At 44.8% G+C, this 27,240-nt stretch overlaps 1 protein-coding gene across 1 annotated transcript; it reads right to left on the minus strand.

The window, feature by feature from the left end:
* On the minus strand, positions 1-24,876 carry ephb4a (eph receptor B4a). Its single transcript, XM_068744473.1, has 17 exons — positions 24,798-24,876; positions 11,471-11,541; positions 9,440-9,721; positions 8,655-9,045; positions 7,044-7,196; positions 5,394-5,729; positions 5,181-5,305; positions 4,384-4,549; positions 4,006-4,105; positions 2,806-2,870; positions 2,534-2,647; positions 1,955-2,202; positions 1,660-1,875; positions 1,376-1,525; positions 934-1,127; positions 323-481; positions 1-109 (listed from the first exon to the last, which is right to left on the minus strand). Exons 1-17 carry the CDS (start codon positions 24,874-24,876, stop codon positions 1-3), a joined length of 2,958 nt encoding a protein of 985 aa, XP_068600574.1.
* Positions 24,877-27,240: the final 2,364 nt, after the last annotated feature.

Raw genomic sequence — 27,240 nt, forward strand, 5'->3', positions numbered from 1 at the left:
CTAGAAGGGCACAGTGGCAGTGCCGTTGTTCCGAAAGTTCATTGTCTGAATGCTGGAAAGAATTTTCCTCTGATGCCCGGCGAGAGTCACTCCCATGTGTAGCAGATCCCTGAAATATGGACAGAAAAAAAAAATACTAATTAGACAGGAAGAGGAGAAATGGGAAATTAAAATGATGGCTACTGAATGTTTGGGATTCAAGCCTATCGTGGAGCACTTTAATTAATCCGTACACCTCCCGAGGGTCGTGAACTGACGAGTGAAAGTATTCCTCCAGAAATAAAGATCATTTCAGACGAGAATAATGAATACAGGAACTGACTGTGTGGTGATCTGCGCCAACTGGTCCACCGAGTTGAGTCCAGCTTGCAGGAAACTGTCCTCGTAGCGCTCCATCTTGATAGCCCTCAGCCATTCCCCCACCGACGCACACAAGGAGAGGGCTAAAGGTGCACGCTGGTCCAGCAGGGGGTAGGACAGCCTGGGGGTAGGGGAGGGGGGGGGCAGAAACAAAGGAATAACTTACATACACTGTCGTGAAAAAACCAGTAAGGCCACTCAACATACGTCCTGCAGCTACATTCCAGTCGACCAGCTGAGGTATAATCTGAGGCTAAAGTGATTGACAGGGACAAACAATGGCGCTAATCAGGGGCGGAGCATCCTCTCCTGTGAGTGACCGTCTGACAGGCGCAATGTGGAAGAAGGGAAATGGGAACAGCAAGAGGTCGACAGGTCACAGCAGGACGTGAAGTTGGTACATAAGACAGGTCATACCTGTGCTGTAAAGGTTACAATCCGTGGAGAAAAGGAATTTATCAAGACAGAAAAGCCTCATTCATTCCTCTTCATTCTCAGACTGTACATTCACTACCATTGTGACCCAATTGGGCAGGCCTCCCGTCAATCAATCAAACAAACGTAACGTCTCACCCCGCTCCTGCTTGCGCCACTATTTTCAATGACGCAGGGTTGCGGATCAGTTTGTCCAGAGCGCTGACGAGTTCCGCGAAGCGATGTCGCGCCGAGCGGTCCTTCTGCCAGCAGTCCAGCATGAGCTGGTGCAGGTGGGTGGGACAGTCAGGGGGCGGGGGCAGCCGGTAGTCCTGCTCAATGGCATTGATTACCTGACAGGAAGAAAAAAAATCATTCTCGAGATTCATTCACAGGCGCTTGAACAAAAACAGGAGAACATTATAGAAGAGGAAGGCGCCATGACATCCTGAACTTAAATGCTCCTGCTCAAACACATCATCGATTCCCTGAGAAGTTGAAGCCGTTCCTTTCACAGAATGCACATTTTAAAGATTGTATTTTGTACAGAGACTCTGCTCAGCACACTGATGTGTTTTTTTCTTTCTTCCTTTCAACCTACATCCTGGTTGCTCATGTCCCAGTACGGCCGGTCTCCGAAAGACATGACTTCCCACATGACAATGCCGTAGCTCCACACATCCGAGGCCGAGGTAAACTTTCTGAAGGCTATTGCCTCCGGTGCCGTCCAGCGGATTGGGATCTTGCCTCCCTGCAACAGAAGAGAGATCAGTGAGCTCTCCGAAAGCGTCGCATACACACAGCCCGACGTATCGCAAAGAGGTCTTTGAAGGATTTCTCAATAACCGCAGCAACGAGTGATTTTAAAGAGGACCGGCGTCTCACCAGAGAGCTGGTGTAGGTCGGGTCCGAGGAATTCTCCTGCAGGAACCGCGACAAGCCGAAGTCGGACACTTTGCACACGAGGTTGCTGTTGATCAGGATGTTGCGAGCCGCCAGGTCTCGGTGGACGTAGCTCATCTCTGCCAGGTACTTCATGCCGGAGGCGATGCCACGCAGCATACCCACCAGCTGGATGGGCGTGAACTGGCTGTCATTCAGCTGCAGAGGAGGGAAATCGTTCCGTTGGAGAACGAGAGGAGCGGCGGAGGATTTCGGCGTTGGTCCGCGTGATGCTTACCCGCAGGAAAGAATCCAGCGCGCCGTTCTCCATGAACTCTGTGAGGATCATGACTGGGCAGCTGGCTGTGATGATCCCCTCCAGGTGGATGATGTTGGGGTGCTGGAACTGGCCCATGATGGACGCTTCAGACAGGAAGTCACGCCTCTGCTTATCAGTGTAGCCTCCCTTCAGCGTTTTAATCGCTACGTAGTTTTCTTTTTTCCCCGGAGCCTTCAGCCGTCCTCGACACACCTCTCCGAACTCTCCTGCGGTACGCAGTCACGCCAAACGCAAATGAGATGAGATGTCAAATGTCTTGTTTTCCGCGGAAACTAAAGTTCGCTAGCAGCTATCGGTGATATTTAGTTTCAATTAGTGCAGGAAATAAGTTATTTATCAATTGATTGCTTAATTTACAGAGCAATAATGAATTCTGATTACGGGCAGTTTCTTTAAATGTCACAGAATCAATTAAACTTAGTATTGAGCATTTTTAATTATGTCATGTTGAAAGACAACAGTAAATAAAAATCCAATCTGAGAGCTGTTGGTTCTTGGGGATTTGGGAATGATGGGAAAAAACAAACATGGGCTTACCAGCGCCGATAACCTCCTCAATCTTGACAAAGGAAACATCAATTTCCTTGGCAAATTCTCTCACTGCCTCGTTAGGGTCCTCATAGGTGAAGGGGTCGATGTAAACCTTGACCCCTGAAGGAGAACGATAAAGAGTCATGGGAAAGGAAACGCAGAAATGTGCCGCCAACCGCCAGGAGTCTGCCCACAGTCAAAAAAAAAAAAAACATTCTTGAAGTGAATGAGATATAAATAAAAGCTGAGGTTAAGCACAAATGTTTGTGATCTGCTACCTTGGCCAACGAGGTACTGGCTGGTTTTGTCACTCAATTCCGGATCCTTTATTCGGCTTTGTTTGCTGCAGGCAGAGCGGAAGAGATCAGGATAAATAGAATGAGATTAGGATGGCAGTGTACTTATCTCAAGAATGGATGTTGGATTTGTTTTTTCCCTGCAAGTGCTCTGAATGCTTTATTAGCTTTAAGTGATGCAAATCGATGGTCTCACAAAGTGACAGTCCAGATGCATTAACGGGACAATAACAAAGGCGCCTGTGACTAAAATATAAACTCTAAAATAACTTAAGTTAGCTGAAAGTCACACATTGCGCGGCTACGATCAAAGCAGGAATAATTTGGTCGTTATTTGTTGAGGATTTATTAGGGCGCTCTCGACTGTTTTTGGTTGACCCCCTGCACCGAGAGGTCAGTTCAGCTACAGGCCAAAGGAGAGAAAGATAAAAAAATAATAATAAAAAAAACCTCAGACTTTTTGAGCCGCAATAGTCTCTCAGGAATCACAATGGCTTGTTGTAATAATAGCGGGAGCCTGAGAACGCCTCCTTGGCTGTGCTCTTTGACGCAAGCAGCTCCAGTATAATTCTGCTGAAGCCAGACTGTTACAACCCCGTAGCTACTGGTCCCTGCCTTCTTCTCCTTTTCTACGTTTCCCACCTCATGAGTCTAAAATAGCAGTAATGCACCACCCTTGCTTAGTGGCACTGGTGTGTGTGTGTGTGTGTGTGTGTGTGTGTCACAGCTATTGTTCTTCTGTCCTGTGGAAACAGGGTTGGGATGCCTGCATCCTGTCTCTCCCTGCCCTCTATCATCTCTCTCTCTCTCTCTCCCCCCATCTCTAAGCCCTTCTTGTTCTGATGATACACTATTTACTCAAACAATGAAGCTCCAGGAAAACGTTCTAATGAGCAGGATAACTTTTAGCTGTGTAAGCAAAAAACCTTGCGAGCATGGCTTTGTTTCTTAACTGCCTCAAACAAACAAAACCAGTGTGAGTAACAGAGTACAAACCCACTGTTGATAAGATATGATTTATATAAACAGAAGAACAAAGTGGTGCAAAAGTGTAAAAATTAGGGTTACATTTGTTATTGGTTTTCGATTTCCCGCTTTCTTTCCCATTTCCTGTTATTCTGTCAGCTTCCTTGCCCTCCACGTCTCGTTCGCTTGCCTCCTTTCCCTTTCCCCTGTTCTCACCGTATGCAGTAGGCCGCCACGACGACCAAAATGACAAGCAGCACCATCCCGACAGCGATAAAGATGCCAGGTAACAAGAACTGGGAGGCGGAGTCTTGTCCTGCGAGAGGCGACCAAAAAAAAAAAAAGATGAAAGACAAACGAGACAGAGTAAAGTAAGGACAGAAATCAATGTGCTTAAAGGTATAGGACAGAAAAGAAGACGCATGAGCAGGAACATTATATTAAAAACATGAAATAGTCTCAACGCAAGGACACAGGAAATGAATTCAGGGCAAGAAGCTGTCCAGGATGTGAAAAACATGGAAATGTAAAAAAAAGAAAAGTACATCTAACAAGATAGAGATCAAACGGACTATACATGGGGCCTTCTCTTACCATCAGGAAGTGTACGGAAGACAGCTGCAGGACTGAAGTTGCCATAACCAGCTTTGGTGCGCGCCCTGACCTGCACCTCGTACTGCGTTGCCCTGCGGAGGTCTGTCAGCACAGCCTGCTTTCTGTTGCTCTCTGAGAAGTAGCACTGATCCTCGCCACGCCGCTCCTGCCGTAGGAAAGCAAGAGTTAACAGGACTGGAAGTGAAAGTAAAACAGGAAAATATCAGGCGGAGACAAAGATCACTCTCAAAGTGACGGCTGTGAAGCCACTAAAGGCACATTCGTAGGGTTTCAAATATCTCAGACTTAGGGTTGCATATAAAATTCTGCTACATTAAAACCGGTTGAGCAATCTGATTCAGACATAAGATGACTAATACGGCTTTGAAATTTCTTTTTGTTCAAAGGAAAGCGTTTCGCGTCTATGTTGACTTTAAGTCAGGTTTTACCTGCGTGTTCTGTTCGGAGCAAAAACACACGCCTTACCACAGAAGTGTCGAGCGCAAACCCGCGTGCTGTGTACGCCGCCCGGACAGTTGTCACATACAACGCTGCCGAACAAGTTCTCAGATGCAGGCCACGTCTTAAAAATACATTCTGCTACAAGTCCTTTTATATTGTGGAACATGTGAGGCATAATTGTTGGGTGGGAACCTGCAGGCATCAGCTTGTCTCACCTGCACTACTCTGCGCTGCTGGTGTTTACGTGTCTTACTGTGAGTTTAATAATACTGAATCATCGTGAAATATGAACCTTCATGGCAGAGAGTTGAGGGACGTTATCAGGGAGCGCTCACCTTCTCACAGTAGCGAATCTGGTACTGCGTGATTGTGTAGTGTGGCTGATCTGCGACTGACCAATGCAGAGTCAGGCTGCTCTCTGTGGAGTCACTCTTCCGGATCACGGAAACCAGCGATGGCACTGCACAGACGGCAGAAGAATTATAAATACCATAGGATAATATCTGGAGTATTCATACCGGTCTACCCTCGCCGGCCCGGCCTCTTACCGTCACGACTGGTGGTAATGTTGACACTTTCGCTGGCGGGTTCCTTGCCACTGAGCCGAGACACCCCGTTGAGCGCCTGGATTGCGAAGATGTACGTGGTGTGAGGCAGCATGCCCCACACCTCCAACCTACGACCCAGCAGGCCTTGCTGCGCGGGCCGGTAGCTGACGCTATCTCCGCAGGACGCGCACGGGCCCTGAGGTGACCTGCACACGGAGCACTGGACTGAGTAGCTCAGGTCTTTCCTGCCGCCGTTATCCAGGGGCTCGCTCCACTCCAGGCCGAGCGCCGTGCCGTTGATCTGGGAGACGACGCGGCGAGGGGCTGAAGGAGGTCCTACAGGCGCAAAAAAAAAAAAAAAAAGGGCTATGGTTAAACTGATACGGTGTTACCCTTTAAATGTTGAAAAGCAGCATTTCTGTCAGGTGTGGCTATTTTCTGAACAAGCCAAAGTGATTCTAACGGATTTCCCGTAAAAGCATTACCTGAGGATTTAAATGACAGAAGTTATGTTATAGACACATTATTCGGTCAAAATGTCATATTCAATATGTTGGCATCCATTGATGCGATCAATATTTCTCTATCGACTCACATAATGTCTGCCGTGTAATTTCTTTACTGCTGCTTTAGCGTTCCATGGCCCAGACACCCCATTTATATTTGACATTTTATTCAGTCACGACGCAGAGCAACGCTCTTGCAGAGGCTTTGCATCACAGCAGCAGCATATGTGTCGGCAGAATTTAAAAGGTGCGACTGCATTTGTCTAAAAACTGGATGATAATGATTGTAAGAAGACAGCGAGTGCCTCAAGCCAAGCATAACTAAACAGCGATCCCACTCAGCCACCGCGAATGAGTTTCTGTTCCCGCCAAGGAGATGAAGCTTTGTCCCCGAGCCTGCAGCGAACTTAAGAGCTAATAGTGTTCTCATTGGTAACCCAAGTGGGGCGACATCACACGCAAAATGGCTGCTGAATTCAACTTTTTGGAATGGGTATATTTAGAGGCAACGCATTTAATGAGTTATCACTCAGAATCCACTTAATTACACCGACCAATAGCGCGATAGCAACGTGAAACGCTCGTTTTCAGGGGTAAAGGTCGCAACGATTTTACGAATGGCAAGGCCGGCTTGTAATTTTGCAAACAAATTGAAAATACAAGTGACGTCCACAATTGCACCACCAATCAAGTAAATTAAAGGAGAATGTAATGGGAATGGCCAAATTCAATGACTAATAATTAAGATAGTGTTTGCAATTAAAATTCATTGACTGGTCAAACCTATCCGGTGCTGGTTGGACACCTGTACAAAAACACGCATTACTAGCAGCCCAAAGCCGTTCAGAACGTTTCACAGCCTCTTTATCGGCGTGTCAAAAGGTAAAGCCCAATCAAAGAGTTTCACGCATTCACACAACCAACATGGCCCTGAATGGAATTAAGTGTCATTTAAGACCATCAATGCCTGGAGGGAGAGCTCAGCCCCCCCCCCCCCCAGCAACCTGTCACAGTCCCTCATCTCAACGTGGGATAATGGACACACAGATGAGAGGAGATTGGCTTAGAGTAAAATGGAAACAGCAACAAATAGCAAGTGAGCAGATGATTGTGCAACTTCACACATGGATTCATGCGTACTTACTTGTGCACGGGATGTCTGGAGAATCCGTTTCTGCACGCAGGGATCCAGGATTACACAGACAAACCGACGACCCTCTGACGGCAGCGTGGCTGAACCCTGGACAGCCTGTGCACTGCCCCTCTGTGCTCGACTTGAATTGACCCACGGGACAGGCTGAAGAGGCAAATAAACCAGACTAGTACATCCCAGCCAGGCACGGGTTCAACTGAATTTACAAATAGGTTTACTTTTTTTTTGGGGGGGGGGGGGGGGGGGGGGGGTACTTAGTTGCCAGATGGTTTCAGATTGACAGACATAACCATGTAATTAAGACTATAAAGTGAAGATGATCACAGTAATGAATTTGATAATAGCCAATTTGAGGAGGAAGCCTGTCTGTCATTGACACGCCGCTTATCATTGGCCAGAACGGTAGAAAGCATGTGGGACCACTTTGCTTATTGATCCAAATATTGCTCTTAAAAAAACATACTGGGGCACTCCGGAGGTAAGAAAGCCGTGAACCGATTCTATATGGGTTGACTAACTGAGCGCAGACCTCCGCCGAGCAGCTCATTCCCCTCCTAATTGGATTTACACCGTCGACATGGTGATCTGGATCATCATCAAAAGGTTCTAAATTGTTCTTTATACACCAACCATGAAAAGTAAAAGTGAATCGGTGTTGATGTGTATTTTTAACTGATTTTTGAATACGTAAATGGAGTTTTCAATGTTAAAATGTAATATTATATATATATATATTATATCGAAGAAAGTATAACGAGGATATTGGACACAGAGCTAAAACTGCAATACAAGAATAGCTGACAAATATTATAGAAAGATCAAGGAACATCCACAGTCATTCAACCAGATGTCAATTTTATTTTCTGGAATGACCGGCGTTCCAAGCTAATTAACAGTTCAATCTTTCTATAAAGGCTATTCCCCTTTATGGTCGGGTGAATGCGCTTTCCTCACCGCTCTCGACAGTGACAGAAAACTGGAAATGTCAACTTCACCTCACCAGGAGCGAAATGGAACGGAAATGAATTTGTGTTTTGAGAAATCATTATACCTCCCACGGAGCTCAGACTGACGGGACCAAAAATATTCTTGAGAAAAATGCATAATTTCTCGTGCTTCTTTGTTTGTAGGGCTGTGTGTGTGTGTGTGTGTGGTGTGTGTGTGTGTGTGAGAGTGAGAGTGCACGGGGAGAGCTCATGCATGAGGCTCGTTAATTGGACTCATTAGGCAGAGCTGCTGCGAAGCTCCTGAGAGAATCATCCTGCTCCTATCTTGTTTTTTTTTGGTCTTCTTTGCTTTGAAGTTTTTAGTGATGTGATCTTTACCTCCAGCGCCCCCCCCCCCCCCCCCAGTCCTATACTCCTGCCATGTTAGATGACGCTTGGCTTGCTGCAGCAGTGACCTTTTGACCCTGCTCTTCCTGACCACTCCCTGTCCCCTTGCTTCGTTAACTTCCTCTGCCTTACACTTCCCCTCCAGCACTTCCACCCTCACAGAACCATGCCCTCGTCTTACCGTTGTTTTCTTGTTTAGTCTGCCTGCTCCGTCGTCCGTGTGGGTGTGGTTTATAGAAATGCTAGTAGCTTGGAGGCACCTTCCTACCTGTACACCTTGTGTATCCCTCGGTGGGCTCAAATCCAGGCAGGCAGGCGCAGGAGGTCGTTGGCTGGCCCACCCACTGGCCGTCTTCCCCGCAGAAGAGCTTAGGCGGCCGGGGTCGGGGCCCTTGTCGGGCGGCGTGCTCCACACACTCACCCTGGGCCTCTTGCACCAGTGTACGGGGAACAGTTTCAGGAAAGGAGGAAAGAGCGCTGACCAGTGGAGAGCACTTCTTGAAGAACACCCTGACGGACAGCAAGGCCATGCAGGCGCTCTGAGCCTGAAAAGCCAAGTAGAAGCCTCTCTTGGAGAGCGGGCCGAGTCTCAGGGTCTTCACGTTAAACTTCCCTTCTCTGTTCTTCTGCATGAGAAAGTCGGCAGCAACTGTGTCCACCTACGGGCAGGACGAAAGAGAAAGCCTGTCGTGTAGTAGCCACATTCCAACACATGGGATTGACTCTAAAAAGGCTCTGGACTTGTGGCTTTGCATGCTTTAGGCATTTTAGCCCATCAACCACACATTACATGTGTTTTACATTATTGAACATTTTCCCAAGCTTCAGCTCTCAGAAGACAAATCTCCAGGCACAGATAATACAAATGGAATTTTTTTTTTTTTTTTAAACTGCAGTTCGGAATCTTTACAAACCCATGTGTCCGATTTTTAATAGAAGTAGACTTAACGGCACCGAAACGTTTTATGGATCGCTGTAACATGTGATGCATGGACATTTGCACTTTACCTCCTGGATGTCGTGTGCTGCAAACCAGGACCCTACTGAACGTACCTTTGTGTACGGGTTCTCCATCCAGGGCGGGTAACTGGTCGTAGCCTCGTTGGAGTCTGCCTGGTAGTAGTAGAGGTTGAACGTCTCCTTACAGTTGCGGTGCTGGGTGCTCCTGGATGAACACTCCATCATGGTGAATCGCAATTCCACGTAAACCTGCGATGCTCCTTGTCGCAGGATGAAGCCGCTGCGCAGCCAATGGCTGGCTGAACTGTTGATCTGGCAGATTTGATAAATCCTTACGCTGTTCTTCTCCTCATCTAATCCGCTAACTTCCTCCCACTGAGAGCAGAAGAGGAGACAGACGATTGTTAAAATGATATTTGAGCTAAAAGAACTTTCTCGTGATCCTTTAGTGAATTGAATTCTACTGTAAAAGCTACCGGGGCCCATCTTAAAAGTCCCATTCATCATGAGAATGTTACGAGTCTTTGTTTGCCCTCCACCGTAGTGCACCTCTCCGTGGCCCCCCTGGGACAGATGTGGCCTGCAGTGGATTTTATCCAGCCCAAATTGGAATCTGGGTTGATAAATCATTCTTCCTGCCGAGCTGCAAACTAGCTCATGGGAATACAAGTCAGCCGTCAAACAGAGCACGCTACTTCACGCAGCATCTGGGACAGACACAGCGCTCACCTTCAAGCATGCTTTTATACAAAAATATGGGAATACAGAGGGGACATAGGAGAAATGTATGATAGTGGAACACATCTGGAAAAAAAAAAATCTACATTTGTAGAGGAGACTATGGTAAAAGAAAAACACCTAAGTGTTTGACTTCTGAGTGAAAAGCACACATGTTCACATCGCCGCGTTCCCAAAAGCGAGAAGAAGCAGACAAATTAATATTCAGAGGAGAACTCGGGGGATTCACTGAAGTCAAGGCGCTCATACTCAGTTATGTAAATGTGTAAATCTTTAAAACGGAGCTGCTGATGATGATGATGTGTTGAGGACACTTGTCTGAATTACATGGACACATTTAATCTCTTAAAATTGTTATAAAAATAACATGAAATAGCAAGCATCCAGCTTTAAATGGATTAATGTTCGGTGCTTAAGGTTAGCAGAGCCTTAGCATCTTTAGCATCGCCGTGTTACTCCCACTGTTTCATGCCCAAATTGCTGCCTCCTGAAAAGGTCTATTGCCGCGTCTGACATATGTTTGTCTGTAAAACCAAACAAGAGGTCTGCTGACGTAGATGAGACTGATGACATTCAAACACACACATACACAATGTGAGACTCACAATCCACGTGTGTGAAAACATACAAGAGGCATAATCATGACTCTTTAAACACAATAATCTCAGCAGCAAAATAATAACATTATTTATCTCTACAGTGAGGTTTATTTGGTCTTCTTCTAAAAACTTGCAACAGCTAACCCTGAGCAACGGCGTGTGAAAATTACACGCCACTATTTAAAAATGGCAGGTTTGGAAGCTGCCGAAAATATCTGCCATAATCCTTTAATGCTGGAGATATATAGCTGCATGCGGAGCGTTTTATAAGCGTCTTTTTTTGATGCAGGAAGCTCTCCCTGCGTCTGCACACAACTGTTAACCAGATTACTGTTCTGAACTGCTGTTTTCGATAAACTGCTCAAACTTCCTGACAGGTGGCCGAACAGCAAAGCATATTTCCCTCCAGTTCGGAGGATCTCTTTCCCAGCAACCACCTTCCATCGGAGACATTTGCAGGTTGAGTAGTTTGGTCAATTGCAAAAATACCCTAGCAACCACCCCTCAGCCGATCAAATTACAAACATGTCATTTTTTGGCAGCAGTATTTGTGGGCTGCCAGTGACTTCAGCTCCAAGGCTGATGGGATGCATCAAAGCATCTGCTTCCAATATATTTTGAATCCGACATCCCCCCTGCAGTTCCCATTATTCTGTCAGTTGCCTTCCGTATAAGGAAGCTCCTTTAAATCCCACGTAACAAAGGAACAGCTGGAGGCCGAAGATCCCCAGTCATCACCGGGTCCGTGTTTGTAATAAAGATGACGTGTGAAGCTGCGGTTACTCACCTCAGGCATGGTATTTGGGAAGACAGTCCATTTGAGATCAGCCGTCTCTGTCTTAGTGTTCATCAATACCTCTGTGAGGAAAATATAAAAGACACTGAAATCACTTGAAAGCAGAAAATGACACGTCTGAGACCTCCAGAGAACGCAGACGTGAATAAGCCACGGATCAGGCTGGGCTCCGGGCAGACGGCGGGGCTCGCCAGCCAGCACCTCGGCAGAAACGTTCCCACCAGCCTGAAACTGTTCCTTACAAGTTTGTTTTTAATCCCCTCGACCGTGCCGCTCGTGTTCCCAGAGACACATCATGCCTGCGGTCAGACCGAACAAGGCAGGCTTGCATAGAAACCCTGACTCTGACGCGCATGCATAACGCTTCAGATCCTCCACGTGAAGCCTGCGATTACAAGACAATTGATTTCTTATTTTTTTGTAATCTTCGGAGAGGCAGGCTGCCAGAGCTCGTCTCTGAGCTGCTCTGCTACGATTCAGCGTCTCAATACGATGCGGGGCCTGAACTGCATGTCCCCTGCTCCAGTGTTAGCTCAGGGTGAAGAGACTTCTTTTCATGCGAGGACGTCTTCCCCCCCCCGCCGCTGTCTCTGATGATCCAGTGTTTATACTGACGGGATGAGGTTTCCGTCACAGATCGGCTTGAGCCCTATTTGCTTCCTGCAGAAGCTCATCTCAAGGCTAAGGCAGGTTGGTTTCACCAATAAACAGGATTTAATGCAGCTCTCCTGAGTGCCATGATCAAGGAGAGCACCTGCATGAAAATGGATTCTGGGGGAAATGGGAGTTTCAGTGTGAGTCTATCACCAAGGTTATTAAGAGGTTTTGTTGAATTAGGCTTCTGGTATATGACTCAACAGTAAAGACCAGCATCCTATAACCCTATTCATATAAACTGCGAGCAAGCACATAAGCATAAAACTGCATCCTTCTCTGTATAATTCTTTTTCACAATTAACGATTATTACGTGCTTTTGTTTTTCTGTTAAAATTTATTTGTGAAAACTGTCTGGAATTCATTAAAACATTTCTTGAAATATTTTAAACAGAGCAAAATGTGCTAAAGCCTACGGCATTGCTGAAAATCTGAAAAGAGACAAACTGGTTTTAAATCTGTCTCAAATATAAAATAACTTTTTTTGCAGGATTCTGCCTTAACTTAAATGTCAATTTGAAATAATACTTGCTTTATATGTTTACATTAAAAAGAAATGCTCTATATCATGCATGTCTCCTAACATCCGTAACGTCAAGAACCCTTTAAGTTAAATGCATAATGACTGTTCTTAATTTTGATTCAATAAACTCATGCTAAATAAATAGAAGAAATGCCTTCATGGCGAGGGATTATGGACAATTCTGTCCCAAGAATTAAACAGATTTCCGATTTTTACATGTGATTTAAGGTTTTAAATTTGAAATCATTTACGTTTGTTGAGCAGCTAAGTTAATGCTACAGCTAACGCCAGTACATACAAAACACATAAAACAAAACATATAGCAACGGCGTTGTGGGTTTTAGACATTTTAAAAAGGAACCTCTAAACATCTGTTACTGTAGTTTAGTATATGTGAGATCTTCCTGATGCCCTTTTGTCTTATATTGTTCTAAGAGGAATTTCTTTGGCTTCTGAAGAGCTGGCTGGCAGTTATAAGGGAAGTTCTGCTATTGTTGTTTAAACTTTTCTTCATGGGACACACGCACACGCACACACATCTGTACCCGGCACACAAAGCTATACACAAAACATTGTATCGATACGACACCTGTCGGGGTCTCCCCTTTTGCTCTGTGAACACATTTTGCGCGACGCCAACACCGGTAGTACTTCAGAGAAATAAATGCAACACCTAAAGTTATTAATCTGTGTGATCCTCTATAAGGTGTGAGGCAATCATATTTAACACCAGCCCACACGCCAATGAAATACACCTCGAGGCACATATAAACCGGTGCGATATAAGGCACATTCTGCCTCGCGCTTCCTCCAGAGATGACAAGCTGGAGTTGCAGCCTTTAACGGGCGGATGCCGCTAATGGCCGTCTAACTGCTCAGGATACGGTGCCGTCGGGTCAGCTCAAGCAAACGTGACTTTAGTTCTGACATAGCTCTGCGCAGCACTTGACCCCTAAAATGGAACACAAATGGATGCTAGGCCACACTATGCACATTGTGTATGTTATCAGTGTTGCTCTTGTGCCTGATGGAGATATAAACGTTTTAATTCTGCCTCATTTGTAATAAATTAACATCCCACATTCTACTAGGAAATATTAAGAGGAGGAATTAACATGAAAATGCTTTGATAAGTGTAAATATCTGTTCCCATTGCCCCCCCCCCCCCCCCCCCTAGATTAGAAACATGATTAACTGCTGCACGTTTTAATACAAAACATTGAACAATCCATAGAACAAGCCTCTTAAAACAGCTGCTGTCATCTATACATATCTGATTCTTTATCTCATTTTCCCATAACGATTTCAATGATCGCCCAATCATACTCCTGCTAATTGAATTAATTTCCTCAGCACACACACACCAATGCCATACATCAAAATCTTAATGAATTCCACCTCAGTCATTTTGCATTCCGTCAGATGCAGTCCGAATGAAAGAAATGATTAGACGTGGCTAACTGTCCGTGCTGCACACACACGGCAGGTTCACCGCGCCAGCCCACAGAGAAGTAAAGAAGTAAAGAGACTTCTAATTAGAGACCCCTCAGCCCTGTACAGGCAACATCTCAGCCTCCACAAATTCAAAACTGCAGAGTCTCACCGGCTTAATAACAGCAATGGGAGAAGATGAAGAGGAACAAAGGACCGTCTGCCGGGAGCAGGGAAAAAGAGGAGAGAGGTGGATGAGAAGGATAATTGGATGACAAAATTCACGAAGGTGCTTTCCCCGCATTTAGTCTGTCTCGAGTTCACTCCAGCACAATTGAGAAAAACACCTTCCTAACACCCGGGCTTCAGTTTGGAGACTGCCCCGTCTCACTCTTTCATATGCACACCTGCCTCTTGTTTCATATGGAGATGATCTTTAGGGAGCGAGCCCACTCCAGCATGGTAATCACTGTTTATCGTGCTCTATCATTAAGGTTTACGAGACAGGATGTGCGAGTGTGTCGACTGCGTGCATGCATGGCCTTGCCTGTTGCTGAAGTAGACTCAGACTTAGGCCCTGTTAGAGGAAGCTGCCGTTTCCTCTACATTCTTCCTACAGCAAAGGCCACCCACTGCCCGGGAAATTGCCCCCATGATAAAAAAAAAAGTGTAACAACAATGAGAACTCGTCATCTGGCTGCATTTAACACTCTAAATAAACAATTGTACAGCAATTACAGTAGAATCGTCCAGATTAGGAGACACTAGGGAAGACTATACAGATACTAGGTGGGAGAAACTCTGTTTAAAATAAGGAAAATATTACATTAAATGTAATGAGATATTATAAATAAACATCATTAATCATTGTTACCCTGACATGCACTTCTAAAGTACGATGGTTGAGATTAGTATTAGTGATGGGTTAGTTTTTATTTTAAGACCGAGCCAGAAAACGGGGGCAACGGGAAGGTGTTAAGTCTTCCGTCTAAGGGAGGCAACAATAGAGGGTGTTGTACAAGGGTTCCTTTTGAAATGAAAAACTCGATCCTGTACTTTCACAAATGGGTCGTACGGCAAACATCCCACCCTTATTTTCTATACAGCCGCCTTCAGGCTTTACACAACTGACCTCAAATTCAAGAGCAGAAAACATTTGCGGCTGATCGCGTCCACAATTCTTCCATTTTGTGGTCATTTCGTTCTTGTGTGCTCGTTCCCCCCCAATTTTCCCCTTTCTTTGAGGCTCTGGAGTGTGATGGGGAAATTATAGGCCGATGAACATTTGCCCTGCTCCGCTACAATTAGCCCTAATTTTAATTAAAGAAACAGTGCCAATTACCCTCACACACCTAGAGAAATGGAGGCAGAGCGGCTGAACGGGGATAATGAAACAGAAGAATCAAAGAAGGAAATGCCAGGGTTGGGGCCGGGTCTACACACGATGATCAACTGTCTAAAACCCACTTGAATTTATCTGTATTTTTCCACCGCTACAGATACAAGATATACAAATGCAATAGATCATGAATCGCTAAGCAAAGGAATAACATCTGCCTGCATAATATTTGCTTGGTGGTTTGGGACTCATGGCTCCTTGGGTTCATGCTCCATATGAATGTTTGCCCTGATTCTTGGAGCCAGACAAGTAATTTCTAGATAGGAGAGTTATTGTCCTAAGAGCATAACCCCAAACCCCATGCGTTGCAGAGGATAGCTCGAACGCATGCTGTAAGGCCGTTACCATGAAATCAGCGATGAAATGCGCCGGTGACTCAATACACTCGTTATTGATATTTAATGCAAGGAAGCAGCTGCAGGGAAATACAGAAATCCACTTTATTTTTTAAGAGCTAGTCAAGAAGATGCCATTCTAACATCTGTGCTGTTTAACTTTGCACAAAGACCAGACAGGAGAGCAACGCTAGCCTGAGTCTGAGTGTGAAACTCGTCTAGCCATTATGCTATGCTATGCTAACTTTATGCTGGCAGCAGCTTCGTAGTCATGCAGAAATTAGAATGTCATTCTCTTATTGCTTAACCTCTTGTGTAACTGCTGAAAAGCTTCATCATTCTGGCATATTAGCATTAGCAGATGGTTCGTAGAAAAGGCAATGAGATGTCTGCCTCGTATTAGTTCAATCAATAAGGTGATTGGATGAACACTAGCTTGATGGATTGCAGCTCCCGCTAAAGACGTCAGTGACACCTGGACTAGGCTTCGAATAATTCCTTCCAGAAATATTGAATTCAGAATGCTTCCCAGTTCATGTCATGAATTTTCGGACATGAACTGGGATATACCTGTAAACACTTTTAACCCTTTCCACGGAAAATCAAGTTATAACTGGGGAAGATATACTGTCTAGATATCTCAGAATGGGAGGTAAGCTCCACAGCCATGTTTAAAAAGACCTCTGGCACCTATACTACAAAAAGCATCTATTCACCTGCTTATTTTTTACATAACTGTAATATTTTTTGTTCATTTTGGATGTCCTTGGCACTCAGGTCATCTACAACAGAGCACGGGAAGAATGCAAATGAGGGTCAGGTTTCCAGTGTGGCGTGTGCTAGTGTAGGTTAGGGCAGCGTGTGGCAGAGTCAGATCCACTGAGATTAGACCCGACTCCTCCTGAAATTCCTGTCAACTTCCTGTCTTCACAGCCGGTGGGATTCACAATCACACCAGATGAGCGAGACGCACTACTTGCAGCATAACAAAAGCCTCCTGTGGCACGCGGAGATGAGCTCAGGTACTTTTAAGTGTATTCTATGGCGAAGTGAGATGAAAAACGGCAAAGGTAAAATGAGGAATAGGCGTTAATCTTTGACACTTTTATCTTCCTCGTCTGCTGGGACGCATATCAATGCATTTTGGGGTTGGTCTCTCCTCCCAGGACAGGATGTAACCCAGTTAGTGGAGGGAAACCAAAGATGCATTACTGCAAGCGAAACCGACCAACCCAAAGCACTGAGGATTAAATATAACACAATACGGATACTTCTGGCCTTCAAAACCGCAGTCCAACAACGCTAAACTGAGAACAACTTTAAATAGTTGCAAGAAGGCAAATTTCACAAAAAAAAACTAGAGACTGTACTGTACCTTTGGTGGAATGATGTGGCCATTGATCTTTTGTTTCCAGGCCCCCAAATAACCTTTGCTGTCAATAAAACTGAAGTGATTTCTGATAGAATCTTTGCTGTGCAAACATGTTTCCTTCTGGAGACTTAAGCCCATGGCTGCTCGATGCTGCTTTGAATGCCAGAATTCTGCAAGCAAAAACTTGTGATACATGACACAACAGTGTTGGTGTCAAGTGTGATGATACGCATGTGCGTTAAGCAGCACTTGTTTTCCCGTGTTAATTTGGTGCTTACTATCATTTGCCTTCTCTGTGAGGTAAATCCCTTCTGATCTTTTTTGGGGGAGGTTTAAGGGGATCCAGACTTCACATCCTGTCTCCTCCATTTGGAGACATTTTTTTCAGAGGATTTTCTTCTTCTTAGAAGCTGCTGCTGCTTCTGGCTAAACAAATAAAAATGTTTCTTTTAGTCTTTGAATACAAATTTAAAAGACATAACCTGCTAAAAATAGAAATGTGTAGATTAAGAAATATAAATGTTTCTTATTTCCATGCTTTGTTCTCCTAAAAGAGAATCTTGACGTGTACAAAAAAATGCAAGACACAGAAGCTGCCAAACGGTTTGAAAATTGTTATTTTCCGGTCAGCATTGAAATGCTAGGACAGACTAAAGAAATTAATCACATTATATGTGTTTCTCTCTCCCAGGATAAATTCTCTGCAACACTGAAAACATTTTGATTTCCAGTTCTTATTTGTCCTGATCCTCAGGGCAATACACCTTTTTTAATCTTTTCTAATCCATGCTCAGCCTTAAATGTAAATTCATCCGTGTATCATAAACGTAAAAGATTCCGAATGCGAGAAATGGTGTCTCTAAGACGCAAAACAAACGATCGAAAGAGATGCTTCTAAGCCTCATTTCCGTTCCCTTTAAAATAATTGTGATAAAATTTCAAAGTGAGTATTTTAATCACGGTGGTATAACAAGCCTGGCACCGTACACTGAATGATAGGTTAAGGTTAAGGTTAAGAGGATGTGAAGCATCGACTCGGTTCAAGGCCTTATTACATCACCTCGTTCAAATAAAGAGCTTTGGCGTGAGAATTTGATGACTCAACAGAACAGTTTCTTTGGCGGTATCAGCCGTCTTTCCTTCAGATAAGCAAAGTTCATGTAGCTGTAAAAGTCAATGGTCTCCCAAAAGACACGAAAGGATAACAACTGTGACACACATGACAGTAGTTAAAGTGATATTAATGGCTGTGTTTGCTCTTGGACTTTTGTGTACAAGAAGAGGTGGCTCGTATTAGCAAAGATGAACTTAAAATGGTCATTTGATTCTACAGACGTTAATTTAAACAGTATATCTTAGAAACATGTTGTCTCTTGTAGAGTATGATAGATTAAACCGTCTGGTTTTACTGCTGCTATATTTCAGCTTTGTAGGAATATTGATCCGTCGCTGAGTAAATTCCCCTTTCACCGCTTCCATTTACGAGGACCTCTTTCTGGAGCCCTCGCCAAATTAACTCAACTCTTTGAAAAAACTGAAAGGCTTCTTAGGAGGACTGTTCAAGGCTAAACAGAGTCCCTGGTGGCTCGCGGTTCAAAGACCTGTGAGGGGAATTGTAAAGGCGAAATTAAAAAGTTTTTTTTTTAAAGCAAATTATATTGGGGTGGGTGTGCATTTCAACTTATTAATTCTAAAAGCCGTGCTGCATTGGAATAATGTTGAAGACGATGTGCGTGTGTGCGATCGTTTTTGTTTTTTTTACGGCTTTATCATTCTATTGTAACCTGGAGAAAGCCGCGCTACTCAGAAAATCGACATTTTACATGGGGACATGATTCTTTTCTTATAGACGAGGCAGCCCATGTCGGTACAAGTCGTATAAATCCCACGGTCAAATTAAGAAATGCCACAAATTATTAGTGTGTAATGGCATGTGGAAAACGTACTCAATCATCTCGGAATGAAAAAGACACAAAGTAAAGACAGACGAGTGGCAGTTTGTTTTTTAAGCACTCCATCAAGATCCTCACGAACCAAATTCCAGTCTGACAACTTCTTGCAATCATCTCCCTGCTCCGTACCTGCGAGCTATTATACATCATCTTTCTGAGGTCACAACCCCACTAGACACCAACTAGCCTCAGGCTGCTATCTCCTTTATAGAATGCGTGAAGTCTGCTGATCATCAGCGAAGCCAGGAAGCTGAGCAGTGTGTCATCGCAGCAGAGGCATCATGGGAAAGTGCAGCGTATGTCCACTTTGTCAGTCCTTGAAATTTACACCCACTGCCCCCATCTTCTGTTGTTCACAGGGATCCCTCAGGGCAGGCTCACACACATTATCGGCGCCCCTGCCTTTAACATGATCCTCCGAACCGGCAGGAAAGCTTTTCCAACCATGTGTTTGCGTGTCCTCCAATAATTAATCCAGATCGCTCACCAGCAGGGTGACTTAAAGAGTAAGTGTCATGTCGTGTCTCGTATCATGAAAAGGAAAGACTGGGATCCATTACAGAAAGCGACTGGAATCCATTCCAATGTGTTGTAATGTGTCTGTCTGCCTACAGGCCAGGAATGATGTATTATGTTATAGAGTTACAGCCGCAAAATCGAATCCCAGTTGTTGGAGCATAAAAAGCATGCAAATGTTCCGTTTTATGAAGAGATATTGGACAGGTGACCTCCCTCACACACTGGTCTGATGGAAAAGCACACGCAGCGTCATCTGCTGCTGCTGCAACGCATCTAATGACCCCTCAATGAATCCCAAAAGCGGCTATTGCTGTACTTCAAATGGTTTTTATTACAGCCTTGACTAAAGCAGAATCTACAATTCCTCCTGCTGAGGGGGGAAAAAAATGCATGCACACAGCGTTCAGTGACTAATCTGCTGTGGGAGGTGGACAGCTTGAAACCAACACACTCCAGCTAAATAAACCATAAGGATTGACAGGTCTAAGTTGAGATACCAGAGAACCAGCTTTCTCCAAGGATGTTCTCTCTTTTTTTTTTTATTCCACCACATATTTTCACATTCAAATGACAACAGAATTCTCTTCATCAGAGCACGCACTGCTGAAAACAAGCCTGCAACTGGGGCGCCTGCGTGGCGGCGACCGAAATATCTAGAACGAGGGTGAACTCTTCTTTGCACGAGAGGTCATTCGTTAGAGTACAAAAAGCACGAGTCTCCATCCTCGGGCGAGCAGCCTCATTATGCTTCTAGACAGGGGTGAAACAGTAGTCTCCAAACTGAATATCAACACTACGCCGTAGCCCGACGTTAAACAAAAGACCCTCCCCTCCATGGCTGGATGGGGTTCAGCAGAGACAGAAGATGTGGGAACAAATATTTTGAGTACAACGCGCCAAAAATAAGATGGCAAGTTGGCAAGTTGACAAAAAAAAAAAGACATGTTCAAGCTGCTTTACTGCTTTAACTGAGCTGACCCACTCCTTTAAGGAGCATGGCTCCTTCTTAAAGCTCTTAGCAGCGTGCAAGCTGCAGGAGTCCGGCACAGGAATGTCTCTGTTATGCTGCATAAAGCAGAGCGGCCCGCTAGGTTCATGGCGCTACATGAAAGCAGGCCTTGGGAGACGCACCAAGGCCGCGTACAAGCGTGAAGGCAGAAGCAAACCTACACACATGCTCTCCCGGTGGATGCAGGACTGAGCGAATTGCATCTCAACTCGGAGCAGGCATATCAAACCGAAGCCAACCTATGTCGGAGAGGGCAAAATTTCCAGGCTCAAACCAAATCAATGGCGCTTCAAGCCCAGGACTTTCCCCTTTTTGAATCAAGGTTGTTATTTTTCCAATTCTCGTACATCCACTTTTGGGTGACTCGCCAGCCTCGCGTTTCCTTTTCCTCCTGCAAGATTTTATTCTATTTTTGAATGCAGTAAAAAACCAAAACAAAAAAAAAGACCTGTGAGACACAAAGACGACAACGGCATGTAGAAATACCAAATATTTTTCCTCACACAATGCTACAGACGCCAGCTGTTATTAGACTCATTAGAGTGAAAGATTAATGAGATGGACCTGAGATAAATATCTCCCTCAGCTGTTGTCTTCTAAATGAAGACCTTCGTGATCCCTTTATTATAAACCCCTTCACCTATATTTCACACGTAGCCCCAGGTGTGTTTGATTATGGAATGCAAATAGGCAATACATCTACTTTGACGGTTAAGTGGTGTGATGCGCTCACACTCGCACCCTCCTTGCCCTCGCTGCAACTCTCTTTATTTCGTCGACTTAGGCCGGTCTCCCCATCTTTCCTTGACTCGCTTCAAAGAGAAACCCCGTCCCTGTAAAAGTGCCATTCTCCTTGGTGCTTATGGCTGATCGGCTGTGGCCTCATTCCCTCTCTGCTGCAGCCTGTCCCCATTGTGTCCCACTCCCAGTGAGAGGCGTGTGGGTGGAGGACAGACCGGCTCTCCAAACTGAATGCCTGACATGTATGCATAGGCTGAGGGGGGGGGGGGGGGGTACCCACTCAGCGAGCTAAACCATCATCCCTGCTGCCATATGCATCCTTCTCAGCAAGATGGGGAAAGGGAACAGGAGAGAAACACGGACTGAGAGCACTCGGAACACTCGGATGCCTGTTTAACTCTTGAGGAAGCTAATCATCGGATTGAGGTAGTGAGGATGATGGGCTACAGGCTCTCAGAGGGGGGGGGGGGGGGGGGGGGGGAGGTTGCTTTAAATGCAAATCCCTTTCTTATAAAAATCGGTTCCATTTAAAAGGATTTCTGGAAACAAACCGCATTGCCACGGCGGGGGGAGACAGTCAGCAAGAGGAAACGGCATAGCGCCAGTCAAACATCAAGGAGCCAGAGGACGTGGCAAGAGTAGCAAAAGAAAGGGCTACATGTCTGAGAAAGAAGGGGTTGGGGGGGGGGGGGGGGGGATCCAGCAAGCCCTCTGAGATAAAAACATCTTCTCTGCATTTCACACACTTAAGAGCATTGTAGTGTAGATTTGCGAGGCATTATTCTATTCATCCCGCAGGTTGTGTTTCAGATGCCAGGAGGTGAAAGAATGACCAGAACTGGTGAAAAATGTGAAAGAATGTTAATTTAGCCTCTCACCCGAGAGCCGTTCATCAACCGATGTTTTTGTTGGATTCAATACAAAGAAGGATGTAGAAAGATCTTATGTTGAGTGGATCTGAGCAACGTTTGTGGAAAATACATCAACCATCACCAATCAGCTGCAAGACAGCCTCAGCTGGCGGGAAGCCGTCGGCATCATTGTCAGCCCACTCACATTAAGGCTGGGTGATGTATCAGCTTCGGATTATTTCCAAATCAAAACGTGAATGGGGATTTCTTTTTGCTATTTCTGAAAACATATTAAATAATGTAGGCTTAATGGAAATGTGGATTTCATTTGGGTTATCGGTCTAAATCGGGCCTTGATGCATCAACTTGTTGCTGTTTAGACACCCGTGTCATCAAATACGTAAAAAAAAAAAAGGAATAGATTTGAACGTAAACATTTCGGATAAGATTCCATTGGGGTGACGCGCGTTAAATCTGCAAACACAGGACGGGCTAGAAAACCTTCAGATAAACAAACGACACCGACAGCTGCGCCGTCTTGTTGCACACTATGTGCAAAGATGATTTGAAAATAGCAGTTGCAGCCATGTACCCCCTCCTGCAGACAATATTGTCCACATTGGCAATATGTGTGGGGATTTACAATGCTGTAAAAAGGACGAGTGTCAAGCACAAGCGCCGCATGCAAAAAACAAACAACCTTTGGGAGACGATCATGCAGCGACGGCAGCGACTTCTCCGTTCCGACTTAGCGATGGAGACGCATGAACAGATGCAACAGGAGACTGGCTCCTTATGATAAATGGTCCTTGGGTGGGCAAGCACCATTTATCACCAAACATATTTTAAAACCATGGTAGCGCTACATTAGCAGGGATTATTAATACTGGATAAAACGCTCGCTCCTTGGTCATACTTTATTGTGCACGACACACTTTTTACACGCCAAGAAGGAACGTCGGATTCTGCTGTGCGTGTGCGTAAATCCTCGTTACTAGTTTCCACCCCAAAGCGTGCTATTAAATCCAGCCAGAGTCATTATCTGATCAAGAGGTTTGTGTTTTATTCTTCCTTGAGACAGAAGGCAAGTGGAGGGTGCAAGCGAGTCATTTATCCTCTCGTTGGCAGCTCTGAGCTTCATCTGCCCTCCCAGGGAAAAAGACAGACAGCTGTGAGGCGAGATCGAGTCAGGTATCGGTCCCACCCTGGAGAACAAGCATGCGGCAAACTCACAATCCCTGAATTGCATGAAAACGCTGAGAAAAATGTCAAATGTCGGGTAAAAAAAAAAAAATCCCAAACTTCCTGTGGAAATGCAGAGTAAATGAGGAGCTGCAGACACGGAGCATCCTGTGAGCGCCTGTGCATGAGTAGAACATTAAATCGCATCCACATACTGTGTTTATACAGAAAGAGCCACGCTGTGAGTACGCTCCTGCGAGAAAGGGCATCCGTCACTGGCGGATGCGGCCCCCAGCCTCAGACCACAGATTCGTATTCCTGCCGCAGAGGAAGTTCGGTCACGCTCGTTTCACGGTATTCCCATTTACATTAGCTAAAGATTGGCGAGAACAAATGTTTTCAAAGCTTATTTCATTATCTTCGCCAGATTGCTGTGTCTCTGATTCAGGTTAAAGTGCATGCTCTCTCTCTCTCTCTCTCTCTCTCTCTCTTGTTTTTCATGCTGCACGGCTCATTCCGATTCCAACAGGTGAGGGGGGAAAATGACTTGGCGACGGCTGGTTTCGGCACATTATCGACACAGGAACACGACGCGGCCTTCGCTGCCGTCTCGAGGCTCAAACAGAAAGCAGGCAGTCGTCGTTTGGCTGTCAGAAAAGCACGAGACCCATTACTTTGTGGAACATTTCAAAAAGGTTCACAGAAACGCAACATTTTGAAATTGTTTTTTTTTCTCTCTCTACAGGACTGAAACTTCTCCTTTGACGGCACACGCGGAGATTAAAAAACGAATCAACACTCAGTCTTACTAAAACGAAAGGAAAACACCTCACACATACCCACCCTCCTAAATAAATCACACCAGCCTCGTACTCGCCTCCATGCAGGCATGCGTTATATAAGAAATAACAATATAAACAATATCATTGGGGGGGGGGGGGGGGGGGTTGGTTTAAGGGTCCCGGGGTGCAGCCTGGGAAGCTTTCCTTGACTTAAAAGTGAAAAGTAATATCAGCTAGTTCAGGTCTTAGACGTTGTTTTCTTGCAGACGACAGGAAGACAATTATTACTTCTCCTTCAATACGATCTTAAAAAAACAGCAGACGAAGAACAAAAAGCAGAATTTCATGATGAATTTTGATGAATGCTAGGTCTGGACAGTCGACCTGGTATGTTTTTAATTAGATTTAGGTTATATTAGTGTGTGATCTTAGGACTGCATATGCTTTAAAGATTACTCTGTGGTTTTTACTGCCCTTCCTTTTGGTCAGGAACAGGATATAAAAACTACTCAGCAGTGCAAACCTCAGGGAAATCAGCGTTTGTATAGGGAAAAACTCAAGACGTACCTTCCTCTGCAGCAGCCAGAAGGACCCGGTCCAGGAAGATGCTCCCCAGCAGGACAATGCGCCAGCATGTCAGCTCCATAATGCTGTTGGTAAACGGTAATAAGCAAAGCCGGTCCTGGTTTCTAGTGGCACTGGCAGCAAGGATGTGCACTTGCTGACCGCAGATCAGTCGGCATCAAAAGTGGGGCTTCAGTTCTGAGAGGCTAAAAAAACACTGTGGTCAAAACACAGCAGCAGAAAAGCATACTTTAGCATAAGAGACGGCAATCACGTGATTATAGATATAGATCTGAAGGATTTTTTTTTTTTTTTTTAAGCCTGGAAACTTAATTGTCCAATTTAGGTTGAAGTGAAAATCCAGCAAAAGGTAAAAGTAAAAAAAAATTAATAAAAAAAATAAATAAATAGCGACACAAATGTCCTCCCACCTCAGTCCTGTCAGCAGGAGACTCGTGGTCCAAACTTAGACCCCCCCGCCCCCCCCCCCCCAACCCGATGGATCCCGCAACCACAGCTCACCTTCGCTGCCTCGCTGTTAATTGATTATCCCCGTCACCTCTCGGTCCTCACATCGGCAGTTATTAGTTCCACTCTTCTCTCCCAGACTACTCAGATGCGGGTGAAAAAGAAAAAAAAAAAGGAAAAATAAATCCTCAGAAGCTGCTGCGGGGATGTTGCGCGACGCGTCGAGCCTGAGCTCCGCTCAGTCTGACAAAATGGACTGGAGATGGAGAGGAAATGAAGAAGTCAGAAGACGTAACGGCGGTAAAATTAAAGTTGAGCGTCGAAGCAGCTGCTTGGACGACAATAAACCGGTCACCGAGGACTTCTTCACAGCATCAAACACAGACTCGGAATGGCACGAGCTTGGCTCCGCCCACTCGGGTCCCCCCCCCCCCCCCCCCCCCCCCCATAACAGCGGAAGCCAGAGAACGCGATGGGTTAAGAGTTTCCGGCGAGCGCCTTCAAAATAAAGTCCACACAAGCCAACACTTTGAGACGGGACTACCAAGTCGAACGAATGATTTGAGATGACAACTGTTTCAGTCTGAAAATGTTGATTTAGTAGAGTAAGCACAATTAAAACAGAATTCTGTAGGTCTTGTACACTTGAAGGGATTGACAAAACACCACTGTTTATTTTCAAATTTGCTTTCTGGGTTGTAGTATGAAAATAGCTTGCAATTTCAAAATCAGAGAAACATTACACAAAGAAAACAATTGTAAATATATTTGGTAATAACTCTGAAAATACAGATTTGGTCATTGTGGAGTCCACTCAGCGATTGTGGTCATTCAACAGCTGACCCAGCGTCGTGACGGGGGGGTTGCTCCACCTCTACTGTCCTTCACACCCTTCACTGAATCCACTCCCTCCCTCCATCTTTATGCTGTCAACTGAAAAGCAAACATAACCAAAAACAGAGTGTTCATAATATAATGACAACAGTGAAAACTGGGAAAATCAATATCGGCAGAACATATTGATTAAACCAAAAGAAATGGGGTTGTAATGCAGTCACAGACAAAAAAAAAAAAACACAAACACACAAATACACACACACAGCGTGAGAGAGAGAGAGAGAGAGAAATCATCAAATCATCAAGATGAGGTGAAATACTATATGTAAACAATGCACACTAACAAAATGAAAGGTATTATGTTTAATTTAACATTGCACCAAACTAAGTCAACATACACTTGTGTATTACCCTTCAGATTCATGTGTTTTTCTGTTGTCCTGTTCCAATTATACATAGAGGACAATTCAGGTTGAAACACTGCTGGAAAAGAAAAGCTACATGCTTTTATTTTGATATGTAATTTCATACAACTTCCTGTGCAATTTAAACAGATGACTCCAATAAAACAATCAAGTCTGCTTTATAGACATGTTCTGGCATGCTGTTTCAATTAAACTGGCCATTGACAGAAACCCTGCCTGAGTTGATGGGATCAATAGACCACTCCCAGTGCTGCATGTTTCCTGTCCAAACATGGGGCCAATCCACACCAAGTTGGTGAGGAAAGGTGCATTTATTATATTGTAAAAAAAACAAAAACAACAACAAGTACACATGTACTGAAATATGTTTGATATAATATGCAATGCCTCCACATTCATGAGGCCACACAGCAGCACCACTGAAGGAGCTTCAAGGACACCTGAGCAGCGCTGATAACTTTTGTCACTGGGGATTTCAGTGCAAATAGAATTTGGTTTCCAATTCTGAAGCTGAAGTCTGCAAAATGCAGATAAAACCACTTAGTGCATTACCTGACTATGATGCAACCCCTGCTGCGTTTGCCTTTCAATAGATCAGAGTCTTTCTTGCAATCTGACGAGAAAATATGCATTTTTGCATAACTTGCATGGCTAGCATTAGAAATTAGACATCATGCGTATTTTATGAAAACTCTGTCTTGAATACTTGAATGCAA

This window comes from Brachionichthys hirsutus, chromosome 10 (genome assembly GCF_040956055.1).
Source record: "Brachionichthys hirsutus isolate HB-005 chromosome 10, CSIRO-AGI_Bhir_v1, whole genome shotgun sequence".
Taxonomy (NCBI): domain Eukaryota; kingdom Metazoa; phylum Chordata; class Actinopteri; order Lophiiformes; family Brachionichthyidae; genus Brachionichthys; species Brachionichthys hirsutus.

Bases quoted from the DNA above. Each gene is read 5' to 3' on its own strand.
- ephb4a (XM_068744473.1), bottom strand. From the start codon at position 24,876: ATGGAGCTGACATGCTGGCGCATTGTCCTGCTGGGGAGCATCTTCCTG. The intron at 5,730-7,043 runs GTAAGTACGCAT...TTGCGCCTGTAG, and splicing joins TCCAGACATCCCGTGCACAA to GACCTCCTTCAGCCCCTCGC. The intron at 1,128-1,375 runs GTAGGTTGAAAG...TCTTCCTGTCAG, and splicing joins GGGACATGAGCAACCAGGAT to GTAATCAATGCCATTGAGCA.